The sequence below is a fragment of the Dermacentor albipictus genome, chromosome 1, assembly GCF_038994185.2.
Source record: "Dermacentor albipictus isolate Rhodes 1998 colony chromosome 1, USDA_Dalb.pri_finalv2, whole genome shotgun sequence".
NCBI lineage: Eukaryota > Metazoa > Arthropoda > Arachnida > Ixodida > Ixodidae > Dermacentor > Dermacentor albipictus.
In genome coordinates, this window is record NC_091821.1 from 303,371,377 (window position 1) to 303,389,772 (window position 18,396).

General features: G+C 47.1%; 1 protein-coding gene across 1 annotated transcript in view; it reads left to right on the forward strand.

Annotated features, from left to right (window-relative positions):
* The window catches only part of LOC139050772 (uncharacterized), a 56,915-nt gene extending 38,759 nt beyond the window's left edge, over positions 1-18,156 (forward strand). The window contains exons 3-5 of the mRNA XM_070527534.1: positions 1,126-1,261; positions 11,348-11,410; positions 17,936-18,156. Of these exons, the coding sequence (XP_070383635.1) occupies positions 1,126-1,261; positions 11,348-11,410; positions 17,936-18,102 (366 nt within the window). The 3' untranslated portion in view covers positions 18,103-18,156. The remainder of the gene's footprint in view (positions 1-1,125; positions 1,262-11,347; positions 11,411-17,935) is intronic.
* Positions 18,157-18,396: the final 240 nt, after the last annotated feature.

The window sequence follows — 18,396 nt, forward strand, 5'->3', positions numbered from 1 at the left end:
CAAGACTAGCAAGCCAATACAGCATATATCAAGCGTATTTATTTCTGAACCAGGTGTTACCTTGTAGTAGCAGCCAAAGTCCACACAATGACCTTGTACCTTGTTGTAGCAGGCAGCAGCTTCTGTTTAGTGTATGGAGTGTGTTGCTTTATACTGGTGCCGTCCTTGTTGCTGTGTGTCTGGAACAGAAATTTTGACTGCATCAGAAATTGAGTAAGCACAATTTTGCAATATAAAATGCGAAAAGGTGTGACATATACATTGTAATGGTTTGTGACTACAGAACACAAGCAAATGTACACTGTTTGTTCTAGGGTGCTTAAGCAGCATGGTAAATAAGTATTGTTACTCTCCGCAAGATTGATGTCCGCCTAACTACAATGCATGTCAACAGCTAAAGTATTATTAAGGTCGATCACAGATGACAGCATTTGTCCGCTCGTTTACACACTGGAAGAGATCACATTGCTGGTTTCACAAGCAAATAGATGAAAGAATGAAGCTATTAGAAATGATGCATTCTTTTTCTGCATGAATGTTATGCACCTCTTCACTACTGCAAAAATAAATGTCCTGAGGTAAACCAAACTGAACAGAAAGAACATTTGGAACCAACAGGTACGAAATATGGGTGAATTATCATACCAAGTTTGGTCCAATTAAGCTCTTCATACCGACATACCAGATATCCGCTGAGCACCTCCTGATGGTCGGTCCTCGGCCAATTTTGCTAGGGAATCAATTTCTGAACATTTATTTTGCTATTCAGTGAAAATACGATTAGTTTTCCCGACGCCGTTAGAAGCCCTGAGTAAACACGCTAGTCAGGCGAGCCGCTTCGTATTGGGGTCGGCGTGACGTGGCATGAGGGATCACGTGGACACAGCGGCCGCGTCGGTTGTTCGGAAGCGCCGAAGCGAGCTGATAACGAAAGTTTGCAGTCCCACCTGCGGTTCTGATTAAGTGGTGAGTCTTTCCCGCCTTGGGTGTCTGCTTGACAACATTTGAAATCACTATGATAGGTAGTGGCTGCCTTTGGAGGCGTGCAGCATGGTAGGCTACTGTTCGGTGCCGCAGTGCCAGACATACGCAACGGATCCCAGTGTCAGTCTTATTCACACATAGCCGCAGGACAAGAAGGTGCGTGAAGCTTGGCCCGCAACACTTAGAACCGGCAGACAGCCATCGGCTACAACTCGAGTATGCAGCAAGCACAGACGCCAGGAAGATTTCTACTACGGCGCTGGGACTGCGATGTTCGGTGAGTAGAAGAAAACGCACACTGAGGCTCTCGCCCGCGTTCGCCGCCCGGCTAATGCAGCGACGGTTTGGTCTATGAACTTGTTGATGCTAGATACTTGCATGTTCACTGGAATGGAAAGGGAGCGATAAGAAGCATATTAAAAAAAAGGCATGGCATATGGTCATGTTTGCGTTATGAATTAACGCACCGAATTACGAAAGAGAAGCAGTGGGAAATCGCCCGCTGAGAATACCGATAAACATACAGAGCGAAGAAACTTCAGCAGTAATATTGAAACGTCCTAAGAATTTTGAAGAAGAAAAAAAAAATGAATCGTCGCGACGGCACATCACGGTCGCCGTAGGCGCCGAAGTCTCTATAACGAAATTATTTTTTAACAGCTCTGATAGCGTCCACGCAACAATGGTTGCTTGTGTGCTGTCAAATGCTCATATCCCTCGGTCTATTTTAGCCTGTTTCACATGCAAGCGATTTTGGGCCAGAAACGGCGCGGCGTCCGCCGCGTGGGCGAGCCCATAGAGTTTCTCACCATAACACCTAGAGGGTAATCTGGCGCCACCGTCTACTGGGGTTTCTTAAGGGGGCACCGTGTCGTCGTGGGAATAACGGTATAAGAGGCTTCGTCTAAAACGTGGATATGGCTACGCAATTAACGCGTTCTCAAAGTAAAATCTTCATAAAATGTTTCCATTCACGCATATTACATCTTTACTATCCCACGACGCATGACCAAGCGAAGAAAAGCAAGACGACCAACTGTTTCAAAGCGAGCGCGAACCTTGTCGTCTGTCGTCCAACTTTAGCGGAGAGAGAGAGAGTAAAACTTTATTCAATGTAAATAAAATAAGGCACGATGGTTGGAGCCCCTATTCCAGGGCCCCACTGGCACGAGCGGCTCGCTGGGCTTGGTCCAGAAGAGCCAATTGGCTCTCCCGACCCTCGTCCGCAAGCCATGCCTCCCACTGCCTATTCCTCATTAGTGGATGTTCGTGTAATATGGGACTGTCTATGTGCGGAGGCCTCCTGGGGCACTCCCATGTGATGTGTTTTAGTGTGGGTGTGTCTGTGAACCACGGGCACTCGTCAGTGAACCTCGTGGGTTGTATTCTGTGTAGGTGGTGCAGGTGGGGTATGTATTCGTCTGAATACGACGCCAGTCCCTCTCCTGTTGGCTGTTTAAATCGGAGTGAGGATGTCCAAAACGCCTCCGCTCCTGCCTTTGCTGTAGGAGAATGTCACGAGAATTCGATGGAAGGTCGTCGCTAGGTCATGCCGTTGCTCAAACGTTCAAACCTCGAGCAATACGGTCTAGCGGCCCACTGATACTTTTTACGTAACATGTAGTCGTACACACAATAACAAGTTCTCATAATTAAACAAAACATGTTTTCGCGTAATAATAAAGCTAAAGCAGCTTTTCACGTGCTGTTCTAGTAGAAAATGAATCATTGTGACAGACGGAACGGTACTTGCCAAGCGCGTCTTCAAGGTGTCCTGTCTCTACGAGAACGATGCCAATCCTAATACACAATATACCGGCATTCCTATGCATACCACAGCGCAGCAGCGCCAGATTTCCTAAAGCCCCTCAATTTTTCAAAAGTAGCGCCATTCTTAGATCTTTCCGCCACCCCGCTCACCCTGGCGCGTCCTCCTCCACGCTTCCTGTCGCCCCATCCTCCTCCGCTCCCCCATTGGCCAATCTGTGTCACGTGGAAGCAGGCGCCGCGCTTTTGTATATTTTTCTCTTTCCAGCGCGGAGCCGGTGCCGCACTTTTGTATATTTTTTCTTTCCAGCGCGCGCCGACCTCCATTGTTGGGCCTGCGTGACGAAAGTACGGCAGGCGGTCTGACGAAGCGCGTTAGCGTAATAGATGTGCAAAGCCGAGAACTTAATTGCGATGCCATGCTGCTGCGCCTTCGGTTGCGGCAACAGACACAGTGAGGTCAAAAAGCTTTTTGCTTTGCCGTCCGGCGGGCGCAATGCGACAAGAAGTGTGGATTCGCAGGATCGGGCGGGCTGACTTCGAGGAAGTGGCAAAGAACGCACGGCTTAGTGAAGGGCCACGGCTACTCACAACCTCTTATTTCGAGGCTAGTTCACGCCTTCCGCTTCGAAAAAGTGTGCGTTCATGCCCTGCGTGGTTTTTAGCGCGTTGTTTGACTTTTCTTTTTTTCGAATGGGCTCTCTTTGTTTCATGTAGTTTCGTCTTGCGGTGAAATGCACGCTTCTGCAGCTGGCCTGTGACATAAAAGCGACTTTTTCAGGGTGTGTTTTGAGCTCCACCAGAAGTTAGCACATTCTCGACGCTTTTGCAAGGCTCAGTTTGACTTACGATGCAGTCTTTTCGCTTCGAATGTACGCCCGCATGTATTTGCCCGCATGTATTTGGCGTACATTGATTTGGTTTGTGGTGATTAAAGTTTTTAACGTTGCGAAGCGACTAAAGCTAGGATGGAGGTCGTAGTGGATGGCTCCGGATAACTTTATCTAGCTCGCCTAGGGATGTTTAACGTGCACTTTGATCGTAGAGTCGTACGTGGGCCGGTAAATTCCTCGTTGGCGTTTCATAATACTCGCGCGCTAGCGCTGCTTTAGAAGTTGGCGCCTCGGCGCGATTGTATTTCTTCAATAAATTTTATTTACTAATTCTAACAACTTGTCATTATTTCGTATTATTGACGGCGCCTCCAGGGCACCAAAGCGGCAACGGGGACACCAAAGCTAGAACCATGGCTGGATGGGGCTAGCCGAAGCCTGTGCATGCCAAGGGGGTATAAGATCGCGGACAGCCAATTTTGTATGCGAACACTCCCTGCGACGCCTGCATTACACTAATAAATTAGTGTAATGTTACGTGCTCTTCAGAGGCTTCCGTTAGCCATTACATGTGCCGTCCTGGAGCAGTACTTGTAAAAAAAAACAATATATCGTCACGATTACGAAAGCACCCCGCAATGAAAAAAACGGCCCTGTTGCCAGGCATTGCTGACCGCACACAGCCGGAATCTCTCACGCGCCGACCGAACTAAAGTGCCCTGCAGGTACGTGAATGAACCTGCGAAACCACGTACACATACTTTCACGCTGTCAACACCTGAAACTTTGGTAATTACGCGCGTGTTTGAGTACACCGCGTGCTTGCGTCGTGTTTCAGCAACACGAACTCTCAACGTCGCGCGCTTGACGCCTTTAAATACGCCTTGAATAATGGTCATTTTCTGTATCTCTTCCGCAATTCCAACACGAAATTCTAAATGCCAGTTACCGACTGACGAAGAAAGATCTCGATTGAAAAAACTACTCCGCAGGGCTCGAACGAACTTTTCTGCGGATTTCCTCCCGTAGCGTCGTCGTCTGCTCCGGCAGGCCCACCACCGGCGGCGCCACCGTCGAGGCCGCGCCGAGCGGAGGAGGAGGGAAGCGAATGGCGCTACTTTGGGAGATTGAGGGGTTTTACTAAAACCTAAAATCCCTTGATAATTTGAAAGTATAGCGACACTCTTTGAACTCTACCTCCTCGCCCCTTGCGCGTTCCCCCGCGGCAACCAGTTTTGCCCCCGTTTTTCTGCGCGACGATTGGTGTCCCTGCCGTTGCCCTTGGAAACGCGTGGATCTTGAGTTTTGCTTGTGTTTTTCTTTTTCGTTAGCGCCATTTTCCTCCTGAGCACGGCTGGCTCGGCGCTTTAGCTCGGCGTAGCGAACGTTGTACGCTGTGTTTCCTGCTCTATGTGCTAGCGCTATGCCGGGCTGTTGCGCATATAACTGCAGCAAGAAGCCTAAAGATGGTTATGCCGTTTTTATGATACCACAAGGAAAGCCTGACAGCTTGCGCAGGAAGCAATGGCTGCATGACATTGGCCGAAAGAACTTTGTTCCAACAAAGAACAGCGTTGTTTGCGAGCTGAGGCATCTTTCTTATAGCTCGTAGAAAAGCATCCCGTACTGCTTCATTTTCGTTTTCATTCTTCGGGCCTGCCCACCAGCGTTTTTGTTGCGGTTGTCCTCAGAATGCTTAATATTATGGGGCGGCTTCATCACGTCGCACGTCGCTAACTGTTGTTATTCAATCGGAAGTGCAGCACTATAGATTCTGCTTTGCGCCCTGAAAAAATTAGTGCCAAGTATACCCGTGGTATTGCAGGTGATGAGCGTTAGCTAGTCAACATTGTTTTTTTTTTAGTTTTAAGGCGAAAGCCTTTAGATCTCTAGGTTTCAAGGTCGCGTTGTAAACTGGAAGTATCACGTGACCAAAGAAAAGCTAAAGGTGACCCAAAGCATTTCCACCCCTGTAAGGAGAATGAATACCCAAGTTAATTAATTAATCATTAGTGATTGACATAAGGTGGATTAGGGAGGATTAAGGTTGATTAGAGTGTATTAAAGAAGATTAAAGAAGAAGAACAAGAACCGGCGCCGCAAATACCATTAAAACCATCCGTCGTTATGACAAAGGAAATTATCACGCCATAAATAATGAACTTAACGCGTTTTTTCAAGTCTTCTCTTCACGTTTTCATTCCTGCAGTGTTAAAAAAATGGTTACTCTTCAAAGACAAACTAGAAAGTCTAATAACTAATAGATTCATCCTCCTAAATAGTTTTCACTCTAGTTCACAAAAGACATGGTTTACTAAAACACTGAAACGTTTGGAGAACAAAAAGAAGCGTATTTACCGTTCAGCCAAGTCTGAGGGGACGCATAACGCAGGGTAAAATATCATGAAGCTGAAAGATCATATCTCGCCGCTATTTCTAATGCGAAGCATACCTTTTTTCACTGGGACTTGCCGAATATGCTAACTAGTAACCCCAGAAAGTTCTGGCAAGTTACCAATCCGCATCACGCACCAGGAATAACCCTCGCAGATATGAGTCAGGCACAGTTTTCACTGATGCTGAGTGCGCTGCTATGTTTAACTCTGCCTTCTCGTTTGTATTTACGAAAGAAACTGAAATACCGCCATCGTTTTCAGCACCACCCTCAGTGATAAATTATGCTATGCCACCAGTTGTCTTCACGTCATCTAGCATTTCTTCCCTAATTGAAACCATGAAAATTTCATCTTCATCCGGTATTGACAACATTAACTCAAAGCTTTTGAAGAATAACAAGGATATTTGTGCGCAATTTTTAGGCTTACTTTTTTCACAGTCACCGTTATCACTGTTACCGTCCCATTTCCCTTGCCAGCGTACACTGCAAACTCACGGAACACGCCATCTACTCCAATGTCATGAGCTTCCTCGATTGTCACAACTTTTTTCATTCTGCGCGAAACACGGTTTTCGAAAAGGCTTCTCATGCGAAACACAGCTGGTCATTTTTATTCATGATTTGCATGCTATTCTTGACTTTAACCTACAGACAGATGCTATTTTTCTGGAGTATGCAAAAGCGTTCGACAAGGCTCCTCACTAACGCTTACTACTAAAACTTTCATATTTGAACCTCCCCTCTAATATATTTGAATGGATAGAAGAATTCTTGACTAACCGCTCACAGTACGTCACCGTTAACAACCGCAACTCCAATCCTATCCCAGTAACGTCAGGTTTTCCTCAAGGGTCTGTCCTCGGTCCGCTTCTGTTTCTAATTTATAATAACGATTTACCAACCCATGTCTCTAGTAATATTCGCATGTTCGCCGATGATTGTGTAATTAATCGCAAGGTTAATAACGCTTCTGACCAAACATCTCTTCAAGACGACCTTAACCGCATTCAGGAATGGCGTGCCAATCGGTTAATGGAACTTAACCCTGAAAAATGTAAAATCTTGTCCTTCACGCGTCGCCGTAACACACTTCATTTCCCATACGTCATAGCTAACGTCCCTGTACAACCGGTTCTGTCATACAAGTACTTAGGCATTACCTTGCGTGGCGACTTGTCCTGGAGCACACACGTTGCGAACATCATTTCATCCGCTAATAAAACACTTGGATTTTTAAGACGTCATCTCCGCCAAGCTCCTAAACATGTGAAGTTCTAAGCGTACAAATTCCTTGTCAGACCAAAATTAGAATATGCCTCACCCATTTGGAACCCGCACCAAGCTTGCCTTATAAATGCACTCGAATCAGTCCAAAACAGAGCAGCCAGATTCATCCATTCATCATATTCTTACGACATCAGTGTGTCCGCTTTGAAAGCTGAATCTGACTTATTGCCCTTATCACTTCGTCGCCGCTTTGCCAGCCTTTACTTGTTTCATAAATTTTTCCATAGTTCACTAGGCCGCGCACCCTACATCGTCCCTCCAGCTCGCATATATCATCGCACTCGTCATCCGCTTCAAGTTTTCCGACCTCGTGCCCGAACTACCACCTTTGCCGCATTATGTTTTCCCGTACTGCAGCAGACTAAAACGGCCTACTCAACGACATCGCAGCCATCACGTGCTCATCCAGCTTTGCCAATAATGTTACCAATCATGTTTCGTTGTGTTAACACTTGCTCACCAAAATATATGTACCCACCCCTTATGTAATACCCCTCGTGGGTCCTTAAGGTAATAAAATGAAATGAAATTTGTGCCTTTGAAACACGCGTTCATCGAGCTTTCGCCCCCTCCACAACCCGAACTATGGGTCATTCCCCTGCGGCTCCTTCCGCGCAAACTCTTTCTCAACCCATACTGCACGATAGCGATTATACCTATACTGCCAGATCCGTGTCGTTCAGGCTGCGGCCGGTTTCCGGACGCCTTAACCATAAAAAAGAAATCCCACTCACTGTGGGAATCTATATGTTACGCGAATAGTATGTACCCACGAAACACAGAACCTCTTAAAAACCTCTTGAAACGGCTACAAACGGCTATAGACGTCTTGGTCTATGATAAGACTGAAAATAGAATTTCTTCTAAACATAACCTCAGCACTTGGACTATGCTAGTATATATTCTATCTGCGGCAAAACCCACTACTGGTGTCACTAGAGTCTGTTTTGGTAAACGCATTCAGAACTCAAGAACTTTTCTAGATCTTTTTGTCTAAAAGTGCATAAAATGCACTTGCAAGTGCATAAATGCACATAAAATGCACATAAAATGTGAAATGTGCGGTTACCGTCGGCCGTGGGCGTTAGCGAATAAAAGACGCCACAGGCAAATCGAACTCGTTGGAAGCAACATAAGTTAATTGGCTTTAACTATAAATAATTTCACACCAGAACTTCAACAATCAAAGGCGTGTTATTGTTTTCCATACGGGGCGAGCACACGACGCCTGTAAACCATTCTATGCTCGCGCAGCAGGTATTTACAGCTGCAGGAGCGAAACGCCGGTGTTGCACAGCGGTGTCACAGAGCCACCGCACTGCGATCACTTCGGCGGTGTAATCCAAATTTGTCAGACATCTCATTTTGTGCTGGAAACACTGGGAGGCAGGAAGTTTGAAAAAACGGCCACTGTCGCCCGCTATGTCTCGGTCGTGGGTTCGTTATCCTGTTGTGCGTCATTCTAAGCCGTTCTGCACGTTTATACTGAATATTAACTGGAGTCATTTAGGTGTGCTGATGCTGTGTGCCGTGTGGTTTGCATCAGTGCTTCGTGACATCGGCTGTATTGCGTGTTTTCGCCGACGGCTTACTACCACAATGGCGGGATCTGCATTCGCCGCCTTCGTGTCTCGGTGCGTCTTTGTACGTACAGTGTCGATCACACTTGTCTAGAGTGGCCCGAAGGCTGCTCCGCACTGCGCCTGCGACGCCTAACGACAAGCCCTGGGTTCGAGATGTGTTGGCCGATAGCGCCACGCGCGTGGACGCTGCGGCATTCGCGGGCAACCAAGATACAGGCCTCAGCATTCTAGCCGTGTCACGCTCGCAGCTCAGCTGGCAGTGCTCGTCTAGTGATAAAAAGCCGGTGCTCGCGACCCGCAAATCACGCAGGCCTGTATCTTGGCCGCCCGCGAATGCCGCAGCGTCCACGCGCGTGGCGCTATCGGCCAACACATCTCGAACCCGGTGCTTGTCGCTAGGCGTCGCATGCGCAGTGCGGAGCTAGTGTTCCTGCATATGCTCCCGCAGGGAGCAGAGTTGCGCATAGGTCCGCCGTCGTGATCCAGCTCTGCAGCGAAGCCCCTCCTCGCGCGCGCAGGAGCCGAATGCCGCGCGGTGTTCCGCCTTTTTCTCTAGTGGTCGCGAGCTACAAGCGCCAATTGTTCGCAGGCGCTTAGCAAAAGGCAATTCTTAATACAGGCTGCGCTCGAATGAGTCATTCGTGCAGTCGGAGGGGTGGGCTTCCAACCAACCTAAACTTTGTATGTACCTATGTAAACACGCATATACAAACACACACATGAACGTACAAATAGGGGGTAGGACCGCCTTCGGTTCCCCAAAATAAAATACTCCCGTGGCTCGAACAGCTCCAAAGTTCGCTCGCAAACGCTCAGTGCGTTGCCACAAAAGGCGGTGCAATGATTTTCAGCATGCATATGAAGTTGTCTTATCATTGTCAGAAAGCAAGAAATGTTTTAAAGAGTGTTTAAAACTTCACACACGTAAGCTGGACACTTAGCGCACTTTGGCTGCCGAAACCAGCCGATTAATGACCGTCGCCAAGAGAGCTAACGCGCCGGCAGTTATGTCAGTGACCGTTAGCAGAGCGTCATTTATCACTAACCATCGTTCACAACAGCTGCACGTTTTCGATACATGCGGTGCAGACACAGATTTAAGCGCATTTCAAATGTTCACATGCGCACATTTTAAGCAAAGCTTACTTTTACGATTCATTCATACCGCAGACTAATCAGCTATATAGTATCAGCAAATCTGCAAGTAGAAAAAGATTCAAGATGCAAGAGCTTCTAGATCAAATTTATTTCATACAAGGGAATGCCTGAACGGCTGCTGGCAGCAGGCCAAGTGTGCTGGTTCTTGGAACCTTGGGGGCAGAATTCAAAGAAAATGGAAAGGCAACAAGCTATTAAGAGTAACAACAGGTTATTTTTATTGCACTAATCACATCAAGATGGCAAACTTGCAGAGTAATTATTCACACAGTGCAGACTGTAATCTGACAACACATTTTTGGCATCGTACTGGCACAATACAAGTGCCAGTACGATGTGTTTCGTATCACTTCACCAAAGTCCTTGACTTCACATCGTCGAATACCGTACCTGAAAACCGCAGCTGCTCCTCTCAACGCACGATCGACGGTCCGCTGATTGCAATGGCGATGGCACTGACGGAAACGAGTTCGCATGAGTCAGCGATGCGCCCGTAAAGTTGGCTTCGCCGCGGCGCGGATCATTTGACGTCATTTTTCGCGCTCGGCCAATAGCTGTGCGAGCGGCGCCGGAAAAGGTATGCGCAACTCTGCTCCCTGCGGGAGCATATACAGGAACACTATGCGGAGCAGCCTTCGGGCCACTCTAGACAAGTGTGATCGACACTGTACGTCGCACGTTCGGATAACACTTTTTCCGGAAAGTGAAATGCATTGCGCTTCGTTTTTCGTGAACAATGTGAACATATTTAGGTGTTACCCGCGACAATTCTTGATATATGGGCTCTTCTGCCCTGCGAGTTTTCGTCATTACTTTTATACGAGGGTTCTGCTTGTGTTCAGCCGTTCAGCACTACCGCGCTCCACGACTTTCGCAACAACAGTCAGAGCTTTGCCCTGCTTGTTGGTCTTTGTGGTTAACGTAGCACGAACCAACCGAAAGGAGTCCATTCGAAGACGACGCGCTGACTGTAATGCTGAACCAGACTGAACTCGCCCTATTTTGTGTCCTTTTGTTCTTACGTGTGCGCGCGTGTGTCAGTGACTATGCAGTTTGTAGCGTTCCCACTTTATAGCAAAACAAAAAATATAACGGCAATGTTTCCTTCATCTATACAATTCCAAATTAAATCGTCTGCTAAAGTACAAATTTCACTTGTGTTTTCTTCTAAATAAGCAGCAAAACCTTTAACCTAGTAGGTGCTTCATCTGCGAGTGAAATCACGACAGCTTGGCATTTATTAATGAATGACTGTGACTGGGTCACCTTATTTGTAATTGCAAATCTGCCTTTCAACTGACTTGATGCTATCTTATGTTGTCCCTTTCACTCTATAGACGGCTGGACATCCTTCTTGTACCTTGGCGCTAGCTGGATGACGGGACCTCATCATGATCAGTGTAAGCCAATGTACTGTACCCTCTCTGGTCCTCCCAGTGCTTTTTATATGGCTTAAGGCCAGGGAGCGCTTCGTGGTAAAATAGTTAGTTGGTGTCTCACAAACGGCCATTTTTTTGCACTGGTCCATTATAAGCTGCCACTATTATAACCAATTTCTCAGTGCCAGTGTACATACACAGTTCTACTAATAATTACTTTCCCTAAGCCTTACATATTAAAGTTTCGCATCCATCCATCCTAAGCCTTACAAAATTTACGCGTAGGTAGTCATTGCTATGTAAGAACTCACAAATTAACTCTGCTGTGTCATAGAAGTATTCCATACATGAGTAAAAATTTTCTACAACAGTGTACATTACACCTTGCTTCCCTAATGCACAAATGTATTCAAGCCAGTATTTGATTAGTTTGGTATTCTAAATGTTTTCTGTGTGATTTAGTTTCTTTACAGGAACTTACTGTACAGCATCAGCAAGCAGTCTAATTTAAGATTTATGTGTGCTGTAAAAGGTGTTTTTTGCCGCTAGAATTGATAAAATATGGGCCAAGGCTTCCATACAAGGTCAAACTTCAATTTCGCTCTACCACCATCAGCACTTGGCTGGCGCTTGCAAAATGAATCACATCAAGTAGCTTGTGCCAGACTGTTTTTTAACCTTATTGTGAGGAGATCACAAAGAGATCTGTGGAGGCTCCTGCGTCTGAAATATAGATTGCGCTGCACCATATGTGCGTGTAGAACAGGCATGATGCTGAGGGTTCCAGCAGTTTGCAGAGGTGCTTTTAAAATTTTGTCATGACTGCAATTTTACCTGTGCTGTTTTTTATCACCTATTTCAATAATATCATTGGAGGTGTTATCAGAATTTATCAACCTCTTTGCTCTGGCCCATTAGCCTGCCACATTTGCCTTTTCACTAGGTGGGCAATTATTCTGCATGGACCATTACTTGAATACAGCTTTTTGTGTGCAGTGGCTTCTCAGTTGCAAGTCAGCATAGATGCTCAGAATTGCCTGAGGCTATAGATACACTGATGAATTTGCCACCTATACGAATCACTTTGCACTTTCTCACGCAAACAGCATGTTAACACTTCCAAGTCAGTGGGCAATGTTATCGTTTGATCACATCATGAGATACTTTCAACTTTGTATGACGCATCATCCAAGGTGTTGCGTCATTTGTGTGAGGTATTGCCCGAAGCCAATTAGGGTCACATGAAAATATATCAACAAAAGTGATTGATCCAGCTAGGAATGTTGCTTTGGAACACTACTTTATCACCAGTCCTCCTTTGCATGCTACCTGCTGTTAGATATGGAGCTGTTTCCTGCGATTACTTCGAGTTCCCCAGACCACATCGGATTGCAGCACAGCTAATTGAGGAATGCAGAAGCAGGAAAGCGCATTCCAGAGGAGCGGCCGAGCAAACAAGTTTAAGGCAACAAGTTCACGTGCCAACAAGTTCGTGCGCCGCCGGGATTAGCAGGTGGGCCTCGGACAATGGAGCATGAGCAGCCCTCCCCTTCTCCTCGTTAGAAGTGCATTGCCAGTCTGCGAGGCAAGACCGCAGAGAGCCGCCAGGTGTGACACCGCGACACGGGCGCCTACCATTGGCTGAAAGTGGCGTCATCGGAGCGGACTCTCCCATTGGTCAAACATGACGTGACTTACAGTGCTCGAAGGGTTTATAAGAAGCCTTCCAGAGAGACCTGAGCATTCTGGGACAGTCCCTGATTCCCTGATTCACCTCTCTCGAACTTCTTGCCGCGGGCCGCAGCGTCCGAGTTGCTGCCGGCCCGTAATGTCTGTACGCCTGTTACTTGTCGCTCACCTCCCTGTACATAATGTAAAATAAATCCTCCCAAGTTTTGGTTTTCATCCCGAAGTCCGCCCCCCCAACCCCTACATCTGGTTGGCAGCGGTGGGATCGCCTCCGAATGCATCAGCTGGTGGCAGCGCTACGAATCAACCTTCGTCGAGAGATCATAAGGAACCGGAAAGAGCGAAGAAGAGAGAGCCTTCGTCGAAAGAGGTCCGAAGAAACTGGGAGTAGCGAAGAAGGAGCGAGCCTTCGACCCAGGGAGTCCGGAGGAACCGGCAACAGCGGACGAACGAACCGGATGGCAGGGTGCTGCAACCGTAAGTGAGCGCGTGGTTTTTTTCCTTTTGATTCGCCAGACTCAAATGTTGTGTGTTCATTTTGGTAGTTCTGGGAATCGGGAGTTTGTTGCATTGTGTGTTTGCACAAATTAATTAAGGAAAACAGTTTTAACCACCTGTCGGGGCAGCTGCCATGGATCTTAGAAGGTTGACGAGGTTAGATTTGTTGTTGGTGTGCGACGATTTGGGAGTTGAGGCGGACGAACGGATGGAAACGCCAGCTATCATAAAGGCGATTAATGATAGTGGCAATGATGATGAAAGCATTAGGCTTGCTTGGGAGGTGATACAGGAGCCTCGGCAGCGTGAGCGTCGTGTACGTTTGCGAGAGCGTCGTGAGCTTAGGAGTAAGCATAAGCGTGAAGAACGCGAGAATGAACGGAAGCATGAGCTTCAAGAACTTACTCTTAGGTGTGAGCTTCACGATCGTGAGAATCAACGTAAGCTTGAGCGTGAGCAAAAGTATGAGAGAGAGAAGGCAGCACTGATCAAAGAGATACAGTATTGTGATCAGTTATTGGCACAGAGAGAACGGCTGTCTGAGAATTCTGTAGGTAGTACAGAGCGAAAGAATGAGGAAGTGCCTAGCGGACTTTCGCCAGAAGCCGACGAGAAGAGTAGTGCCTGTGAGATTGGCTGCCGATTCATAAGCGAAGGGAAAAGGCTAGCTGCTAACGATGCCTTAGTGGCAATAGAGGCCGTTAAAGGCCAGAGTGAGAGCGACGAGGTGCTGTGCCAACAGATGACTGTGGAGACAGCTAGGCCAGCTGCGAACAAATTGGCACAGTTACCGCGTGTGTGCGTCGCTGGTAAGGTTAGCGAGGTTGCTAGCGAGGAAAAGGGTACTGTTGGCCCGACAGAAGCGAGCACCCATGTCGAGTCAGATCTGCGCGCAGAAGAGAAGTGCCAGCTGGACGGTGCAGTTGAGAGTAGTTCTCGGGATGGCGAGCTCCGTAGCTCACGAGAGAACAACTGCATTGTCCAGGGATCGGTGCGGCTCTCCGCCAGTCTAGGTAGCCTAGAGAGGGATGATTCAGTTATTAATCATTCGGACTGTGCGCGTGAGACAGCGATCGATACCGACGGGCTGTGTGCCGATGCACAGCGTGAGCTGGGCAATGCAGTAGAGGGCAGTTCGCAAGAGTGCGAGTTGTCTTACTCGAGTAAAGCCTGCTGCATTGTGCCAGAGTCGGTTGAGCTGTCCGCCAGTCGAGGCAGAAATAATGTTGATTTAAATGAAAATCAATCAGACTGTGCGGGTAAGAGACCGATCTGGGCCGACGAGATGTGTAACGGCCAGCACGAGGCGCGAGATGACGGCATGAAAGAGAGTTCGAGGAGAAAGCGCCGCAGAAAGAAGCGCCGAAAAGATCGGAATGCGGTGACTAATGTAGCGAAGCCAAAGACGGCGACAAGCGCGAGAAGGCAGGGCGCGGAGAAAAGAAAGGTGCGGTCGTCACGGACGATGTTGACGCATCGAACAAGTTCGAGTCACCGGTCAAAGGGGGACCGAGAAGCTTGTTCTGCACGGACGCGGACAAAGGGCACGGGGCAGTCAAATTCCTCGTCGTTCCGTCGTTCTCTTCGAAGCTCAGCGTGCAGTTCAAAGAAGCGCAAGGTGGCAAGACGAGACCAGGTGGGGAGTACCGACGCGGTCAGTCGAGGTCCTGTTGAAAGCGGGGCGGGAGGACGCAAATTGGCAGGAGACCGTAACGTCTTGGGGGAGCTGATAGTGAATCAGCCCTTTTGTTGTCTCTCGGCAGCCAGAGTAGCTTTGAAACTTCGCCCACCTCGGGTCAGGCTGAAAGTATGAGTCAGTCGTAAGCAATCCGGAACGGGAAGCCAAGAGAGCTTCCGTAGAAGCAAAACGTGTTATTTGGTTTTATTTTTGAGCATCGGAAAATTTCGCGATTTGAGACTAGAGTTTCTTTCAATGTGTAAGGTTTGAGCAAGCTCCGAGATTAGAAAGATGAGGTTTATGTAATCATGTAGTCTCGCGAGATGTTCATTAATAAGTAGATAGACTTTTTTTTGTGCGTGTGAGTAACCTGAAGGTCAAGGTTATCGTTGAGAGGCCTATCGTAAAGCGCGTGTTTTATTTAACCTTCTTTCTTTTTAAGTGTTTTTGAATTTTCTAAGGTTAAGCGCGTAGATTTTCAGTGAGTGCATGATTTGCACGGAGAAGCGTTCTTAGTTCCATTAGCGCGTGTCCTGTGTGGACGGAAGGAAGCAGATTTATGACTGGGTTGCTAGTGTGTGTTGTGGGCAGCCGTATTCTGACTTCTCTTATAAGTACGCGTGGAACGAGTTATTAAAAGACGCATTAGTTTAAGGGTTCCGCGGAGTGTGTAAGTCCCGCAAGTTTAATTGTCCGTTTATGTCACGTGTCCTGTAGGACTTTCAGGGAAGAAACGTGAGTAAGCGTAAATGAAAAGTTTGCCTACAACGCAAGTACGCGTTTTGTTTAGTGACCACAAGGCTGGTGCGCTTGTGATTACGTACTTGTGAGGTTGACCAGATTGTTCAGTGGCACCATTACGTGCGATAAGTACGCCACTGCGATAGATTGGAAACATGCTGTTCTTGTAGTTAGGCCACTTAAGTTATGTTCGGCTGTTTTCATTTGTTGTTTGCATCGTCAGCGACCTTTTGTTTTGCAACAACAATAGTACTCTTGTCTTGTCGGCAATCGAGGAGAAATGGATAGCTGTTTGGAAGGGTGGTTGGAACTGCTTTGTCAAAATTGGGGAACTAAAAGATCAGGGTTGATTTTGACTCAGTAATAGCCTGGCGAGTCAGGGGTGAAGAGCCTGCGCTTACGCGTGGTGCAGCGCTGTGTTGTTTGGTTTGTTTGACGTATGTTCTCCAGGGCCCAGGATCCCGAGGGTTGTCAAACGAGGCTCGACCCCAGTACCCTGCAGCTTCTTTCAGCGTTCCTCATGGCCAGCGAATTGAGTTCACCGGCCATTCAGAACAACCGGGGCGAGGACGAGCTGTTAGATATGGAGCTGTTTCCTGCGATTACTTCGAGTTCCCCAGACCACATCGGATTGCAGCACAGCTAATTGAGGAATGCAGAAGCAGGAAAGCGCATTCCAGAGGAGCGGCCGAGCAAACAAGTTTAAGGCAACAAGTTCACGTGCCAACAAGTTCGTGCGCCGCCGGGATTAGCAGGTGGGCCTCGGACAATGGAGCATGAGCAGCCCTCCCCTTCTCCTCGTTAGAAGTGCATTGCCAGTCTGCGAGGCAAGACCGCAGAGAGCCGCCAGGTGTGACACCGCGACACGGGCGCCTACCATTGGCTGAAAGTGGCGTCATCGGAGCGGACTCTCCCATTGGTCAAACATGACGTGACTTACAGTGCTCGAAGGGTTTATAAGAAGCCTTCCAGAGAGACCTGAGCATTCTGGGACAGTCCCTGATTCCCTGATTCACCTCTCTCGAACTTCTTGCCGCGGGCCGCAGCGTCCGAGTTGCTGCCGGCCCGTAATGTCTGTACGCCTGTTACTTGTCGCTCACCTCCCTGTACATAATGTAAAATAAATCCTCCCAAGTTTTGGTTTTCATCCCGAAGTCCGTCCTTCAACCCCTACACTGCTTACTCTGTACTGTGTCATGTTTAAGTTTGAAAGAAAGGCAGCAGCTAGGCAGCGCAAAATGTCAAACTTGCTTTTAGTTCAACAATATAAAACGATATTTAACTTTTTAATTAAGTTAGTACATCATTTACCTGCAGAGTGAATTACTGTTTTAAACTGATTATATTTTGCAGGAAGCTTCTCAGACTTATTTGACAGGTTGATAAGTGCGTTTTTAGCCACAAAACACCATACAATAAATTAAAGGCTGACTTTGACTCTGCTATGCAACTTAATGACTATATGCCACGAACAAGGTCTCTGAGTTGTGGCGCTGGCTAACACTCCCAGCGTTCTACTAGGACACACAAATACCCAAGAAAGTGAATGGGAAAACGACGCCGCTGTAGCTCAATTGGTAGAGCATAGCACGCGAAATGCGAAGGTTGTGGGTTCAGTTCCCACCTGCAGCAAGGTGTTTTTTCATCCACTTTAATTTCCATTAATTTATCGTTTCTTTATTTAATTTATTAAGCACAAGTAATTTCCCCTATGTTGTCCTTGGTGTCGGTGTTTGTTGACTTCTTATGATAGGAAATATACTAGTCATTTTAAACATCATCGCATACATACCTTAAGATACCCGTAGTTTAAGAGAAAGGAGTGCTTAAATTTATTTTCAATGTGAGCCAAACTTCTTACTTAGCACATATTGCTAATTGAAGTTCCAATTTCAACATTCCCATTTCTTCCCTTGCCCTTTTTTTACTGTTCTGTGCAGGTATTGCTTTCCTATGTCTACAAGAACCATCATGCGTGGCCTGTGACGGCAAGCTTTTGTGGGCAGCCAGTGCTCTCCTACGAAGGCTGGCCTACTCTGGCAGCGGCAGCAATCATCTTCAAGATTTATCCATGATCACCCTTGTTGCTATTTGTCACTCTTGTTAATTACACTTTCTGCATTTTTTCTAATTTATTAGGTAATAAAGTATGAGTATGTGACATGGTGTGAAGTTGATGCCTTGCTGCATTTTCGCTTGCAATCACCTTTTATGCATGAAAAGCTCATCATACAGTTTATGGAAAAAAATAACAGCATATTATGATTTATCTTTCAGTTCTTGTAACATGCACCATACAAGGAATTCACTAATGGATCGTATGCCGAAGAACTCACCATTATTTCTGCGTGATGCTGTGCAAGCATGTGGCGTTACCTTACAAGAGGCACCCACAAAGTAA